General features: G+C 52.4%; 1 protein-coding gene across 1 annotated transcript; it reads right to left on the bottom strand.

Moving 5' to 3' along the window:
- Window positions 1-6,463: 6,463 nt before the first annotated feature.
- Window positions 6,464-13,238, bottom strand: Ndnf (neuron derived neurotrophic factor). Its single transcript, XM_027952320.2, has 3 exons — window positions 13,051-13,238; window positions 8,950-9,074; window positions 6,464-7,909 (listed from the first exon to the last, which is right to left on the bottom strand). The coding sequence occupies exons 1-3, from the start codon at window positions 13,236-13,238 to the stop codon at window positions 6,516-6,518; spliced, it is 1,707 nt and encodes a 568-aa protein (XP_027808121.2). The 3' UTR covers window positions 6,464-6,515.
- Window positions 13,239-15,041: the final 1,803 nt, after the last annotated feature.

Here is a 15,041-nt window from a genome sequence, read left to right as displayed (position 1 = left end):
CTTTCTCCTTTCTTTTTATCAGTCTGCACCTCATGAATTCTATTCTGGTGAATTCTGGTTCATTGACAAGCACTAGTGCTTACAGCTGCCTAGGAGGACTGGGAAAGATGCATACATCTGGAGTCAGATGCATCTGGGTACAAATTCCCGCCTCGCCTTGTGTGGACTTTGTGACTGAGCACAGTATGTAATTGCTTAGTTCTTTGGTCTGCTCAAGAAGACCACGGAAAAGTCTTCACTGGGGGCCATTATGGGGGTGAAAGACAACTTCCAGTGCTCGGCGCTCAGCATGGACTTACAGGTCAGTGTCCTGCTTTTCCCAGAGGAGGCGTGGAGATCTTGCCCTTCTCATTTTACAAACCAGAGGACTCATGTCCACAGAATGTGAAGAAAAATACCCACAGTCCCATGTCTATGCCCTTCTCACCGCTGTTCTTTCTTTTATTAATTTGCATAACTTCTGTAGAGTAGAGAAAACTCAGAGGAGTCAAAACAGGCTCTTTTCCTCTTTTTAATATAAGTCAGCCACCAAGAGACTTTTAAAGCAGGAGCGACCTTCATGAGAGCCAGTAAGTCCTGGAAGAGCTGCTTCAAGTCCTCAGAGATATCAAAAACAGAAGTTCTGTTCTTCCAAGACTTCCCCAGGAGAACCTAAGTATTCTGTAGGCTTTGGCACCAAACCCCCCAGAACGAAGTATTCATCTGCACATTGCAGCTCAGGCCTCCCGGAACCCTGCCCGTGGACTTGGCAAAGGAACGGGGTTTGGTATTTGGAGTGGTCAAGTTTGCTCAGGGCTGAGCTGTATCTGAAGCACAGCTCTCTGCTCTTAGTCGTCGGGACTGGTAGAGAATTCACAGCTGACTGTCTTTCTCCACAGCTGAAGATCACCCAGGGACACCTCAGAGGAGTTCATGATTGTGCGTTCTTCCTTTATCTGAGGAAGATTGGCAGCCTTCACTCAGCGGGCAGGGGACACAAATGTCATCTAAGAGTGGTCGACCATAGGAGTTTTTAAAAAATGTTTTGAAAACGACATTTTGCCATTAGAACATGGGTTGAATTTTACTTTGCTATTTAAATATTGTTTATGTGTGTGTACCGCCCACTTGGAGTTGTTACTACAACCGGAAAAAGCAGGAAACATGGATGTGCTGGGCTCCTCACAGCTGCTTGATGCATGGGAACTCCACCAGGGCAAAAAGGCCACACGTGTGGCTGTGTGGGTCCCCTTCCCCGATGGCCCAGAGACCAAGCTGTCTGTTGCTGTCCCTGTGGAATCAGCTGACCCGGTCCTGGGGTGTGGACCTGCAGAGGCACAAACGAGGCCAGTACAGCAGAGGCCACGAGGCGCTCCCCTATCTCCTGGGCAGTGAGTGCTTCTAACTCCTGCCTGAATCAGCCGACCCGCTGAGTAGCCCACGTGTCAGCTCCTGTGCTAAGTCAGAGAACATCTTATGAAAGGAGGAGAGTGAGCAGTCTGTTACGGTGTGGATGTGAGGGTCCCCCAAAGCTCACGGGTGACACAATGCAAGAAGGTTCAGAGGAGAAGTGACGCGGTTATGAGAGCCTCATCCCGATCAGTGAGTTAATCACCGATGGGATGAACTGGGTGGTGGTTGTAGGAGGTAGGAGGTGGCTGGAGGAGGTGGGTCCCAGGGGTGTGCCTTTGGGGCACATATTGTCCTTGTTGAGCAGAGCTCTCTCTGCTTCCTGGCTCCGTGTCCCCGGCCACGTTCCTCTGCCATGCACCTCCGCCATGATGTCCTGCCTCACCTCAGGCCCTGGGGGATGGAATCGGCCATCTGTGGACTGAGGTCCCTGAGACTGTGAGCCCCCAACACCTTCTCGTCGTTTTTGTCAGGTCTTTTGGTCACAGCAGTGAAGAGCTGACAGAAACAGTGTCACCTCTGTGCCAGCTATGTACTAATTGGTTCTGTCTATTATGAACTTCTTTTCCTCATGAGCACAATGCTGCAAGAGTTAGATTAAATATGGACATTCTGGGGGTTTTGAAGTGATCTTGAAACGACTATTCCTCTGTTCTGTGCTGTCCTATTTATGCAGTTGGAGGAATTGCACCAGGAAGGAATTGCAGGCAAGAAGTGGGTATGTGCTTATTTCACAGTAATCTGATTGGATATTACTCTTGGCAGGTATTCATGGGAGGAGAGAGGAGAGCAATATTTTAAAACTGCTGCGTAAACTGACAATAAGAAACGCACATTCGATCACCGCTCTCTGCTGCAAGACCTTGTGTTTCCCAGACTGTTCTGCCTGGACCTCACCACCCACAGCCAGGGCTGGTCCGCTCCGACCTCTGCTCCCCTGCTCCTACACGGCCACTGCCATTTGGAAGTGGCTCCCAGGTTCAAGGAGGCAGGGACGTGGCTGTGTCCCGGGAGGCTAGCTCAGATCTGTAGCCTGCATTTTCAGGTTCCAGGACCACCTCCCCTGCCCGAGGTCCTCTCGGCACAGCAGAGGGCGAGCCTCAGTGGCTATCTCCTTCTTGGTTTGGTTTTTAGTGGGTGTTTTCCCCAGGTCCTGGGTGTCCTGCCCTGCACTGTCCCCTCCTCCCGGCCTGTGTCTGGTGGAATCTAAACAATGACAAGAGTGTCACCAAGCCTAAGACCTTGAACTCTTCAAGCTTGGGCCAACTGTTTTGGAAATCAAAAGCCTTTGTTTCTTTTGCACTTTAAAAGAATATTTTAAAATACATTTTCAAGAGATAGACGGGTGGATCTAAAAAGACATTCCAAATTTTGATTACCAAGATTGTTTCTCAGAGGCTGGGAAGGAGGAATGTCAGGAGAAGGGAAGGAAATCGCGTCCAGATGTGGGAGGAACACTCCCAGGAAATGGGAAGGGTCTCGGGCTTTACAGGAGAGGGTGGTGCTCCAGGTCAGGACTGCCCGCCCGAGGGGCACGCAGGACAGAATCCAAAGCCTTCATGAAGCCAGGCCGCGTGAGACCCCTTGCTTTCCTCCATCTCTCAGGCTTCTCAGAGACAGTGAGCAGATGAACTGGGCCTCTCTGCACATACATGTCCTCTGTCTGCTCTCCTCTCTCGGCTTCCCCCTCTCACAACAGCAGCTGAGGCCCACACCCCCCAGCACGGTGTGCTGCTCCGGCCAGAATTCTCAGGGGAGAACAGGACGCTGAGTGTGTCTGATGCCTCCTGGTTCCTCAGCCCAGTTCAGTGCAAGAGAGTCCTAGGGACAGAAGCCAAGGGCATTTCCCCGAGGGCTTCATCTGTGGCACGCCACGTCAGAGCGGGCACGCGGGGGGAGGTCTCCAGACAACCCGTCAGATGTGAGTCTCACTCAGCGTCAACCAGTGCGCGGAGGCAACTCTGGGAAAGCTGTGTGGGCTGCCCACAGTGAAGACGTGCCTTCGCGACGTCCTGGCACGCTGAATGGGACCACAGGAGCTGGTATCAAGCAGGCTTCAGTGTCCCCAGCTGGAAAATGGGACAGGAGAGCACAAGTTCTGGAAAGATTGGTGAGCTGCTGAAAGGACCCTGGGATCCTTAGGTCCACCAGATCCCTTGACCCGTGTCACAAAGCCTGTGTGGGTGGTTTCAGAGGAGGTCACAGAACACGAAGAACCTGCGAGCATTCCTCAAACTCTGAAATGCATCTCTGAGTTTTTAAATTGAGGGATCATCCTTTGGCTATTTGGGATCCTGAAGTTATGATTTTTTTCCAGTGTGTTCTAACAAAAATCAAGAATGCATGATCCATTTTAACCCTGATCCTTTAAGGCTGTTTTAAAAATTAATCTAGACATGATTATAGAGTAATTTAATCTAGAAAATAATCTGCTACAACTGTTTATAGATTCTGAATAGTTTTCAATTCACAGAAACAGAGCTGATCATTAAAGCCATGATCTTACTAATGATCTTACTATCTCAAGTTTGTGTGCATACACGCATAGATTAGAAACACTTTGTGTCTCTAAAAATAACAAAATGGCCATTTTTTTTTCACAAATTTGAAGTAGTCCGTTACAGGCAACACACATTCTTAAGGAAATCTGAAATGGTCTCGAAGAATATGTTGGCTGGAAATGATAAATGACACAAAAAGTCTATTTCTTTTTGGAAAATAAACCTAAATGATTCTTCTTTACACATAATTGGTGGTTTCTCTTCTGGTTAGGATGCCAGAGTCTGGACAAAGCCACAACTTAGCTGTTTGGTATGAGAAGGTTTTACTTCTCTCTTGGGTCTTTTTTTTTTTTTTGCACTTGAATAGCCAGGAGGTGAGCTCAAAGTCCTGAAGACCCTCCCTCCTCTGTGGCATGGGCCTCCTGGGCTGGGAGACTGTCCAGGCCAGGTCGGGCAGTCAGGCTGGGGATTTCCTTTTCTAGTTCTTTTGTTAATTAAGAACAAGTTTTTCTTTCTTGCCTCTAGCTTACCAGAATTTTCCTAAAACCTAAGCACTTTAGTAACTACAGGAGCTAGGTTTACCCATGCATCAATGATAGAAATTCACAATGTGCATTTCGTTTTCCTAAGATTTAAAAATGGCAAATTCACTGGGGCCATGAGAGAATTCTCACATTGATCCAGGCTATGAAGAAACCCCCACTGCCGCTGGCTGAAGAGTAAAAGCTTGGTTACCTGGACCCGGCCCGGTCCCAGGGCTTCCCTGTCATTAGGCAATATTGAGCTAAAGCTGTCGCCCTCAGGAGCAGCGATAATGGGTGGACTCACCACACCGCATTAGCACCGGCTCTGTCAGTCATGTGAGGAACTGGAGAGGCTGATCCTGCCCCCAAGGCCCCGTGATTGCAACTTAGGCACGGCATCTGGGTTGTGGTCAGTTTGAGTCTCTCCTTCTGGGGCTACCTGTGTGACCCTGGGTACGTGACCTTCATCCTTTGAAACCTTCGGGTGCCATCCTGTTGTGCAGATGTGTCCATCTCCTGGACTGGCGTGCCTCTGGGCTTTCCTGGGGGACATCTTCTCCTTTGTCCGGCAGCGCACCCCTCATAGGGACCGCCACCTCTACCACGGTAGCGTCATGATTCTACCCTACAGAATGCTGCTCAGGAAAATGGCACCGAAAGGCCGGGCCAGCACCAGGGTTAGTGAGAAGGGGAAGGGTCACATTGTCCCCACTGTGGTCTTAGGACCTTCTAATCAGCTGGGGGAACTCTACAAAAGATGGCAAAGGACATCTAACACCACCATTCAAATCTGTCACCCCGGGGTTATGGATGGGAAAAGGAGATGACGGCAGTAACAGAATCCCTGCAGTCAGATCAGCCAGACGTGGCGACTTCCAGACCCTTCTTGGTCCCCGCGACACCTGGGGATTTGGGAACAGACCCCTGGAGCACGGGCGCCTAGCACTGCCTGCTGTGGAATTGGATAAACAGTTTCTGCTATTAGTTGCCTAGATTGCATCTGACACCCAGTTGCTTTTTGAAAAACCCACAAAAACCAGCAGCTTTGTACGCACACGTGTTCTGCTCTAAGTCCTAGTTGCTGTTTGCTAAGTCGCATCAGCTAAAGGTCAAAATGATTGTTTTGCTAAGACTCGGGCAGATGGAAGGTGCTAGGGACATCCTGGTCCTGCACTTTGAAATGTGATGTGCTCTGGATCATGGGAACGTCTGCGACTGCTCGCGAGGTGACAGGGTTTGGTGCTCCTGTTCCTTTAACTCAAGCGCTCGTGGCTCTGACCACTCACAACTGCTGACTGCCATTCAATGTGGAAACACACATGTTCATAGCTGTTCTAGGGCCAGTGTAACTGTAGAGACACAGCATCCCCTTTTAATCACTGAAAAGTGGGCGATTTTAGTGTCAAACTACAGAAAGGCTCAGTTTTAGAGTCAGATTAGAAATTGGATACATCAGAGTCACTGCTCGGGAAAAATGGACAGTACATAATCTAATATCTTTAATTTTATGTACACGAATATAATGTGTGTCGACTTTGTACATGAGATACATACAGAATTTAAACCTTTTACTCAACAAATAAGAATTTACAATAGTAATATGTAAATTACTAGAGGGCTGTCCACTTAAGAATACTTAGATTAGATCTGTCCTTTAACAGCAAAAGAATTTAATAGTTTACAATCATAGAAACACTGACATTTAAAACAGGACTTTATAAAATAATTTATGTGTGTATATATATATATATATATATAAATCTCCTAGCGTCTATAGAGAGGGATGATTTGCCTTTGTGGATGTGTGCAATGAATGGCGTACTTTAGACTTTTAGGTAATAAAATAATTTAGAAGCAGTTCATGCAGTGGACAGAGCGAGGGGCGGCAGTTTCTCCCAGGCGGGCTGTGTCTTTGACGTCCAGTGATGTCGGACGCACACAAGGTGACCTGGGGCGCTGGAGCAGGTCTCTCTGCTGCTATGTAAACATCAGCATCCCTGGCTCTCCTGCCTTCGGTGGCACAAGCACAGGTGACGACTTCTCTCGGCTGTGGGAGCTGTCAATCAACAGGTAAAGTGACTTGGGGTCCCTCCCGCGGGACCTAGCAGAGCTTCCTGGTCTTGACGACTTTACTCTGGTACTTCACGGAGTGCCCGCCGTGTCCGATGACGTAGACGTCCAGCAGGTAGGACTTGCCGGGCTGCAGACCTCCGACGGTCTCTGTGGTCACCGCCTTCTGCAGGTTCTGACTGTGGAAGTACTTGCAGAGGACCTTCTCCGACTTGGGCCTGGTGTCCGGTCCCAGGCACTGGTTCTGCTCTCTCTTCTTCTGGTCTTCGCTGTAGTTGTCGTCCACCTCTTTCCTGTAGATGCAGAACTTGTTCCTCTCCTGCGTGCCCAGCCAGGCCACTGTGGCCGAGGAGCAGGTGCGGAGCCTGTCAAAGGCTTTGATGCGCGTGTCTTCGGGCAGAGAGGGGAAGGACTGCTTGCCGGGCCTTGTGGTCGCCAGGATCTTCAGCACGGAAGCCCCTTTCTTGTTTCCCTTCAGGCGGACGAGGTACTTGGCTTTAGGTTTTCCTCTCAGCTGGAACTGCCGGATGCCCTCCACATTCTGGGACAGAAGCAGCTTCCCGTCTCTTCTCACCTGGACCTGGACAGCGTCCAGGCAAGAGTGGATGAAGAAGGTCACTTTCTGGTGGGAAGAGACAGGAGCAAAGCGGAGAAACTTGGCCCCCTTCCTCTTGACAAACACGTCCGTCACCTTGCCGTCCTTGAGCTCCAGGGTCTTCTGCTTGGCCTCCCCCTTGGTCCTGGCAAAGGTGCCCACGTAGGCGGTGCTCATGTTGGTGTTGGTGTTGACCACGAAGACGTCGAAGTAGTGCTGCGTGTCCGGCTTCAGGTCGGAGACGGTGAAGATATTCTTGCTGCCTATGCAGACTTTCTGAATGTCCGCCTTGGGCCTGGGGTGCACGGGACGGCCCAACTTGGGAGAAGCCTTTGCCAGGAAGCTGCGTTCTTTGCCCAGGTGGTCGGGAGGAAACCCAAAATGGGCAAAGTCGAAGGGGCTAAAGTCGAGACCAGGTTTGGGGACCATCATGAAGGCATCGTCCGCCCCCAGCTTGGCTTCTGCTGCACAGAGACTCTTGAAATTGTGCTCTTTGTTGATGACCACGCAGTACTGGATGGGCTGGTTCAGCAAGGAGGCCGTGGGGCTCGGCTTCCAGGCCAGCGTGACCGTGGTGCGCCCCAGGGAGGTCACGTCCACTCGGGGGTCGTAAGGCAGCTCCGGGTACGGCTGGTCCGACTCTGGAGTTGTGGTGGCGTACACTTTGAAGTGCGTGTCTTTCTCCGTGGAGAGGAGCTCCAGCTGGTACAGACCCGCGGGGGAACTGGAGGAGGCGAAGGACTCCACGGCGTTGCCCTTGTAGGAGAACAGCTCCATGCCTTCCTCGTGTGTCATCTGCTGCCTCTGCTGCTCGAGGGGCTCGGGGTCACCTGCAAGACAGGAGCAAAGCAGGGGCTACAGGTCACGTGGTCTGTCGGTTCTCACCTGGCTCTCCACGACAAAGAGAGCGCACACTCCTCACAGAGCACTGAGGCGGTGCAGAAGGTGACACAGGGAACCGCCTCTTCACCGCCGTGCGCTACTCCACGCCTCCTTCTCCTAGTGCCTAAGTGCAGTTGGGGTCACTGGCTCCTGTTTTCTCCATAGGTTAGTAAGTTTCTTCTCATGCACAAACGGATCTAGACGAACCACTAGTTTTTGCATCCTGTTTTCCTCCTTCAATTTGATGTCATAAAAAATAATACGGTTGCTTGATGTGTGACCATTACGAATACCACCTTATCGAGTATTTGGCTTGTATGGATGTATTTCTTCAGCACAAAATCTAGTTAGGTATAGATCACCTATAATTTTTTAGGTTACCTATAATTGTTAGGTCCAGAGCTTCAAACTTGTTAGAGACAGTTGATCCTGACCATCAGTCAGCTTGCCCAAAGGCCAGCGCACATGGGTGTGGCTCAGCTCGCCGATCTCACTGTCATCAGCAGGAGTGGACAACCCAATTAAGCCAGAAACTCAAGTACCTGTCCGAGCAGCTGAGGCTCGGTGTCCAGATGTGTGGGGAGTAGCAAAGCCACCTGACTTGGCCATCCTTCGACACTGCTGGCACGTGCCAGGGCCTGATGAAGGCCTGACCACCAGCACAGGAGGGAACCTTGGCCATCTCACCGCAGACTGAAAGCCAGACGTGTGAGATCTCACATTCCCCAACTCTGGAAGGACCGCCCAGGGCGGTTAAGTCATGGCATCTGAGGGAGAAACCAAGCCAGGGTAGCTTTCAAAGCCCCCGGGGGCCTACCGTCCAGGGGGACAGCAGGTAGCCACAGGGGCCAGCAGAGCACGCCGGCAGATTCTCCTGGCTCCTTCCTCCTCTCCCTCCTCCCCCTCTCCGGCTGCAGCTTCTCGGGAGCCCGGTGCCCTGCTGCCTGGCTGGACCATCTCCCCAGCCCTCACCAGGGCCGCTGCTCACCTGAGCTGTCCCCGCTGCTGTCCTCGGGCAGCTCCTGCAGTCCCAGCCTCCACTCCAAGGGCGCATCGCAGGGCGTCACCGTGACCGAGAGTGGAGTATTGTCCTCTTCAACCACAAAGAAGTACCTGGGGAAGGGCAGACCAGACGCACCGTCAGCAAGTCCAGGAGACCTAAGGAAAGACAGAGAGCCAGAGGAGCCTCCGCTCACGTCACCCTCGACTGCGTCTCAGGGGCTTAGCTGGGTGGCCACCAACAAGGGGGTGACACCAAGCCCCAGTGTGGCAGACCTGTCCTCCTGAGACGCTTGCTCCTGGTTCTACTGTCCACACCTCTGTGGACGAGGCTCACATTTCAGAGACAGTTTTAAAAATGAAGGCCCCTGTCTGACAGTGGGAGGGCGCACCTCTATCTTTCCTTGATCACGGAAACTTCCTGTTCAATTGAACGCATTGATGATTTTAAAACAGAATTTTAAAGACACGAGGCAAAGTCTTCCCCTGAGGGTTGTTTGCATAATGCCTCAGAAGGTTTTTAAAGGGGAATAAAGATCACAATGTGGCCCAGCTGTAAATGCTGCGTGTCCTGCTGCAGTGAGCCCTAAGGAGCTGCTCCCTGGGTCCACGGCAAAGAAAAGTGGGGTTTCCCTCCTGTGCACGGCGGCGGTGCTGAGGACCCCTCACCTCCCTGCTCTCTCTGTACTCACCACCCACCTGCTGTCCAACACCTCAGTCCCTCCCCACTGGCTCCCCCTGCCCTCACACCCCTTCTGTCTCCCTTGCCCCGTGTGACCTCACCCAGATCGGCTTTCCCTCCTGTGTGCTAACAGATTTGACCTGTCAACCTGAACCTGAATCCAAGGTACAGCCACCTTCTTACCATCCTCTCTAAGACACAGAGTGAGTTCCAGACCTCAGACGCCCACTCCAGGCCTCAGACGCCCACTCCAGGCCTCAGACGCCGGCCTCAGACGCCCACTCCAGGCCTCAGGCATCCACTCCAGGCCTCAGACGCCCACTCCACGCCTCAGACGCCCACTCCACGCCTCAGACGCCCACTCCAGACCTCAGACGCCCACTCCAGACCTCAGACGCCCACTCCAGACCTCAGACGCCCACTCCAGGCCTCAGACGCCCACTCCAGGCCTCAGACGCCCACTCCACGCCTCAGACGCCCACTCCAGACCTCAGACGCCCACTCCAGACCTCAGACGACCACTCCACGCCTCAGACGACCACTCCAGGCCTCAGACGCCCACTCCAGGCCTCAGACGCCCACTCCACGCCTCATGCGTCCACTCCACGCCTCAGACGACCACTCCAGGCCTCAGACGCCCACTCCACGCCTCATGCGTCCACTCCACGCCTCAGACGACCACTCCAGGCCTCAGACGCCCACTTCAGGCCTCAGACGCCCACTCCAGGCCTCAGACGACCACTCCAGGCCTCAGACGCCCACTTCAGGCCTCAGACGCCCACTAAAGACCTCAGACGCCCACTCCAGACCTCAGACGACCACTCCAGGCCTCAGACGCCCACTCCAGGCCTCAGACGCCCACTCCAGGCCTCAGACGCCCACTCCACGCCTCAGACGCCCACTCCAGAGCCTGGTTCTCTCCCCAAGGTCAGCTTCCCCTGCAGTCCCCCATTGGCAGTAGAGGAGGAGTCCCACCACCTGCCTGTCAGGACAGAGGCATGGAGCCTGCTGACCGTCCCCCCCCAGGCAGGATGGATCAGCAGACACTTCAGGCTCCACTTGTCAGACAGACCCAGAATCTGACGCCTTGATCCACAGTGTGGCCACCCGGCCAAGTCTCCAGCGCCCCTTGCCTGAGCCTCCTGCTGGCCTCCCGACCCCAGCGACCCTGTGGACCTTCCCTCCCTCCAGGGACACGATCACCTAAGCCTGTGGACGGCCCCCACTCGGCCTGAGACCCCGCGAGCGGCTTGTTTCACTCAGAGCACGAGGCCCTGAGCGGCAAGGTCTCCCGAGACCCTCCTCGCTCTGCCACGGCCCCAGCCCCTCGCTGTCCCGGGACACGGGGCTTCCTGCCTGGGGCCTTCCTCCCGGGGCTGGCCTCACCTGCAGACCCCTCCCCGCTCTGCGGCGAGGCCTGACCCATGTCTCCTGGAGACCATCTCTTCCTTGGCTGTTCTGTTTTCCACCCACACAGGGTCAGGTTCCCACGGACCCCAGGGTCCTGCACTGGTTCTCTGGGCACCTGCTGCAGTTTGTGAGGACACCCTTTCCCAGAGGCCACTGAGACTTCACTTCCCAGCACTTAGCAGACCTCTGCGGGCTCAGGGCCTGGAAGGGCACTTCCCAGTGAGGGGATCACTGATGAGTGACCTGGCTGGAGAACCCTAGCACCGTGTGCACCTCAGTAGTCCACTTGAGGACGTGCACCCCCGGAATCCCTTCTCTCTGAGGGACAGAGTTGAGTCAAAGTGTATTTTTCCCTCACTGTCCAGAGAGGAATTTGGAGCCAGAGGGTGGGGTGGGCAAAGGGAAAACAAACTGAAGACCCTATAAAAACAAAACAGCTAGTTGTAAAACAGCCGCCAATCAGCCAGAGAGAACAGCTAGATGATTGACCTGCTGACAAGCCGGGAGGTTCATGGACCACTCCCCTCTCTGAAGGGAAGGGTCAGCAGTCTTGATTTTAAGCTCAGCCTACTTTGTGCAGAGCAGACTTTTGATCCTTCGCCCAGGCTGCACCGAGGGCACCAACCACATACCCGCAGCTGCGTCGTTCTATTTTACAAAGAAGCAGATACAACCAAGTAATTTTTCTGGCACTATGCAAGGAGAAGTACCCAAACCTTCCCGCTGTGAGTGGATTCCATTAACCATGGGGCACTGGTGCCAGAGCAGAGTACATGGGACAAATTCACCCCAACCTTCCGTCCTCCTGCTCCCTCTCGTCACCACAGGGAAACCGATCCCCTGCTCTCCCTCCCAGTGACCACCACAGGACAGGGCTCTCAGCAGAGGGGCTGCCTCTGAACTAAAAGGACCACCGCTGCGCCTCGTCCTCCGTGATCTGGAAAGGGATCACGGTGGAAGCAGACAGTTTTGTCTCTTGGAATGCCAGGCGAGGTGTCACAGCGTCAAAGGAGAAACTGGTTTTGAAATGTAATTACCCCAAGGTGAACTATGAAGGGGCTGGAGAAGGGCAAAGTGAGCAACTATAGATCAAATCCGTGTTTCCTGTTAACGTGACCAGGGTTAACTAAGAAGCTGAGTCAAGCTGACCCCACTTCTGCCCAGACACCTTACCCTGCTCCCACACCCCGCCCCCTCCTGCAAGAGCCCACTCACCCAGAGGCGGACCACACCCTCCTGCGCCCGGACCACAGAGCTCCCTTTCTGAGTATAGGGGCCGCCAGCCCCAGGAGCCGGTGGCAATGCACTCACTCCCCCGCCCCTTGCCGTGTGGTCCTTGAGGTTTTGAAGCTTGCTCTCCACCTGAGCCCACCCCGATGCATAACCTAGACTCTGACTTATAAACTTGCAGTTCAGAGGAGGTCTGCTGCCGTTCTCTCTGCGTTCTCTCTGTTTCTGCTGAGCCTTGGGTGTGTTTGCAGTGATTCAGTCTGTGGCACTTCCCTAACAATTGGTCTATTACATAGAATTTATATGATGTATGCACACACATCTGTAAATTCTTAGGGTTGAAATATTTAAAACTATCACGTGAGCCCAATCTATTGATGATGTTGGACTAAAGGAAATGAACAGTATTAATTTTTAGTCACTGTTTGATTTCATTCTCTCAAAATTGGATCATATTTGGTAAACAAACATAACCCTTGTAAACCTCAATGCAAACCCTTGAACAAACATATATATTCAACGAACTGCATTTTAATCCGACAGTCCTGAAAATGAGAAAATAATCCTCCTGGAGCGTGAAATGGTGCCAAGGTTCCTCTTCCACCCAAAGGAGGCCTTGGTCAGCAAAGATCAGCGGCCTCCCTCAGCCCACCTTGGCCACCCTTCTTTCTCATGGGAGCAACCATCCAGGCTGGATCTGCAAGGCACTTCCCTAGGGAGGAGGCCCCAGCAGCTCACGGACGGACAGAGCTGCGGCAGGGAGGGTACCTTTTAGGTGTGTCTCTGAAGAGATAGCTGCTGATCTCGGCTCCATCTGGAATGACTGATGAGTCGTGGAAAAACGCCTTGTCTCGGATCTGCATCTGGAAAAGCTCCTCATCTCGAGTGGGCAGCTTCTGGGCCCTGGAGCCAAGAGGCAGCAGCAGCCACAGCACACTCCAGCCGAGCAGCACCATCCTGGCGACAGAGAGGCGGCGTAACGTGTTAGTTCTGCAGGCAGCCTTCCCCGACGCCCTCCTGCAGCGAGCACAGAGGTGGCCCTGAGCCACACGTGGGTGTCTCAGTTCCCCGAAAGGCACACACGCTCTGGAAGCATCTGCCCTCTGCTTTTTCCCAACTATTTCATGGTGTTGAGAATGAATTCCCCAAAATTTCAGATGCTCAAAGGATTTTTAGACACTTGGCACATTAACTTCCCACTTCAATTATGGCAGAAGCCACGGTGATCATTACAGGTGGCTTCAGTCTACGTGTAAGGCTTCAACTAGGGCGGTCGTTCAGGGTCAGCCCTTGTAGCTGACACAAAGCTACCAGAGGTGAGCTGGACTTCACCTTGGCAGTCAAGTTACAACTTGTTGATGTGGGTGAACTATCATTTTCAACATAAGTCACAGAGACCTGTCAAAAGCCAGAAAATTACTACACAGATTATTTTATTCTTCCTTAAAATTTGAAGCTGGATGTGGGGACGTATACCTGTAGTTCCAGCAACTCAGGAGGCTGAGACAGGAGGATTTCAAATTCAAAGCCAGCCTCAGCAACTTAGCAAGGCCCTAAGCAACTCAATGAGACCTTGTCTCGAAATAAAAATTCTAAACAGGGCTGGGGATGTGGCTCAGGGGTTAAGTGCCCCTGGTACTCCCCACACAAAAGGAAACTTGAGCTGGGTGCAGTGGCACGTGCCTGTAATCCCAGTTACTTGGGAAGCTGAGGCAGAAGGACCTCAGCAAGTTAGGCAGACCCTGTCTCAAGACCAAAAAAACCAACAAACAAAAACACTGGGGATGTGGAAAAGTGGTAAAGCACCCTGGACTCAATCCCTGTACAAAACCCTTGACTGAGGATTCTGAATAGTCTTCTTTATTCCATGACCGGATTTTCATATCAGAACTTGTTAGAGATTATGACGTCCAACTCCCTCACGGGTAATCTGTGCAAAATCACAAGGCAAGTTACTAATGACGCCTACGCGTATAGGCCACCAGACTCTCCCACGCCGCAGGCACATGTAAAGCCCCACCACGTTAGAAATCAGCTTGGCTTCCACTCGCAGGGCAGCCGGGCCTTGGAGGCCTCACGTCCTAAGGACTTTCACAGAGTTACCCGTCAGCAGTTCACCGACTCCCACCAAGGTCTCAGGCCACTCTACTGCTGCGCAGGGGTGCTGCAAGCCCACCTCTCCCCACCTCACCCCCCAGCTGGGGGGGCTGTCAGGAGCCCCAACCAGGTGAGTTCTCGTCAGGTGCCTGCTCAGGGCTTTGTGCCCCTGAGGAGCTGGTAGGTTTGCTCTCAGAGAGAGAGAGCTACGCAGGAACGGTTTTCCTTACCACTCTGACTTAGAGCACATCAGGGAATTCAATCATTAGAGAAATGTGGTATTTCTACACTTTAGTAATTTAAATAGTGAAAAATTCTAATGCAAATCAACATTTGCAGCAATTTGAGATGAGGTGAATGCCAGTTTTATTTTATATAGGCGCTATTTTAGATACAACTAATTAACCTCTACTTAACACATCATTTGACTCTAATTTTGCCTTTCTTTGGATGCTATCAAAAATAGATTCAGACAACTTAAAATATTTTTGAAAGGATGCATTTGTCTCTAAGATGAAAATGTGCAAAGTTGGGCGCAGTGGTGCACACTTGTGATTCCAGTTTCTTGAGAGGATGAGGCAGGAGGATCACAAGTTTGAGGCCAGCCTCAGCAACTTAGCAAGACCCTGTCTCAAAATAGAAAATTGCAAAGGGCCAGGGCC

The sequence above is a fragment of the Marmota flaviventris genome, chromosome 7 (genome assembly GCF_047511675.1).
Source record: "Marmota flaviventris isolate mMarFla1 chromosome 7, mMarFla1.hap1, whole genome shotgun sequence".
Classification (NCBI taxonomy): Eukaryota; Metazoa; Chordata; class Mammalia; order Rodentia; family Sciuridae; genus Marmota; species Marmota flaviventris.
This window is presented reverse-complemented; position numbering and strand designations above follow the sequence as displayed.

Excerpts from the sequence above, each read along its gene's own strand:
- Ndnf (XM_027952320.2), bottom strand. The coding sequence starts at position 13,238 with ATGGTGCTGCTCGGCTGGAGTGTGCTGTGGCTGCTGCTGCCTCTTGGC. Across the intron at positions 9,075-13,050 it reads TTCAGAGACACACCTAAAAG|GTACTTCTTTGTGGTTGAAG; the intron begins GTACCCTCCCTG and ends GCCCTTCCCCAG. Across the intron at positions 7,910-8,949 it reads CAGCAGCGGGGACAGCTCAG|GTGACCCCGAGCCCCTCGAG; the intron begins GTGAGCAGCGGC and ends CCTGTCTTGCAG.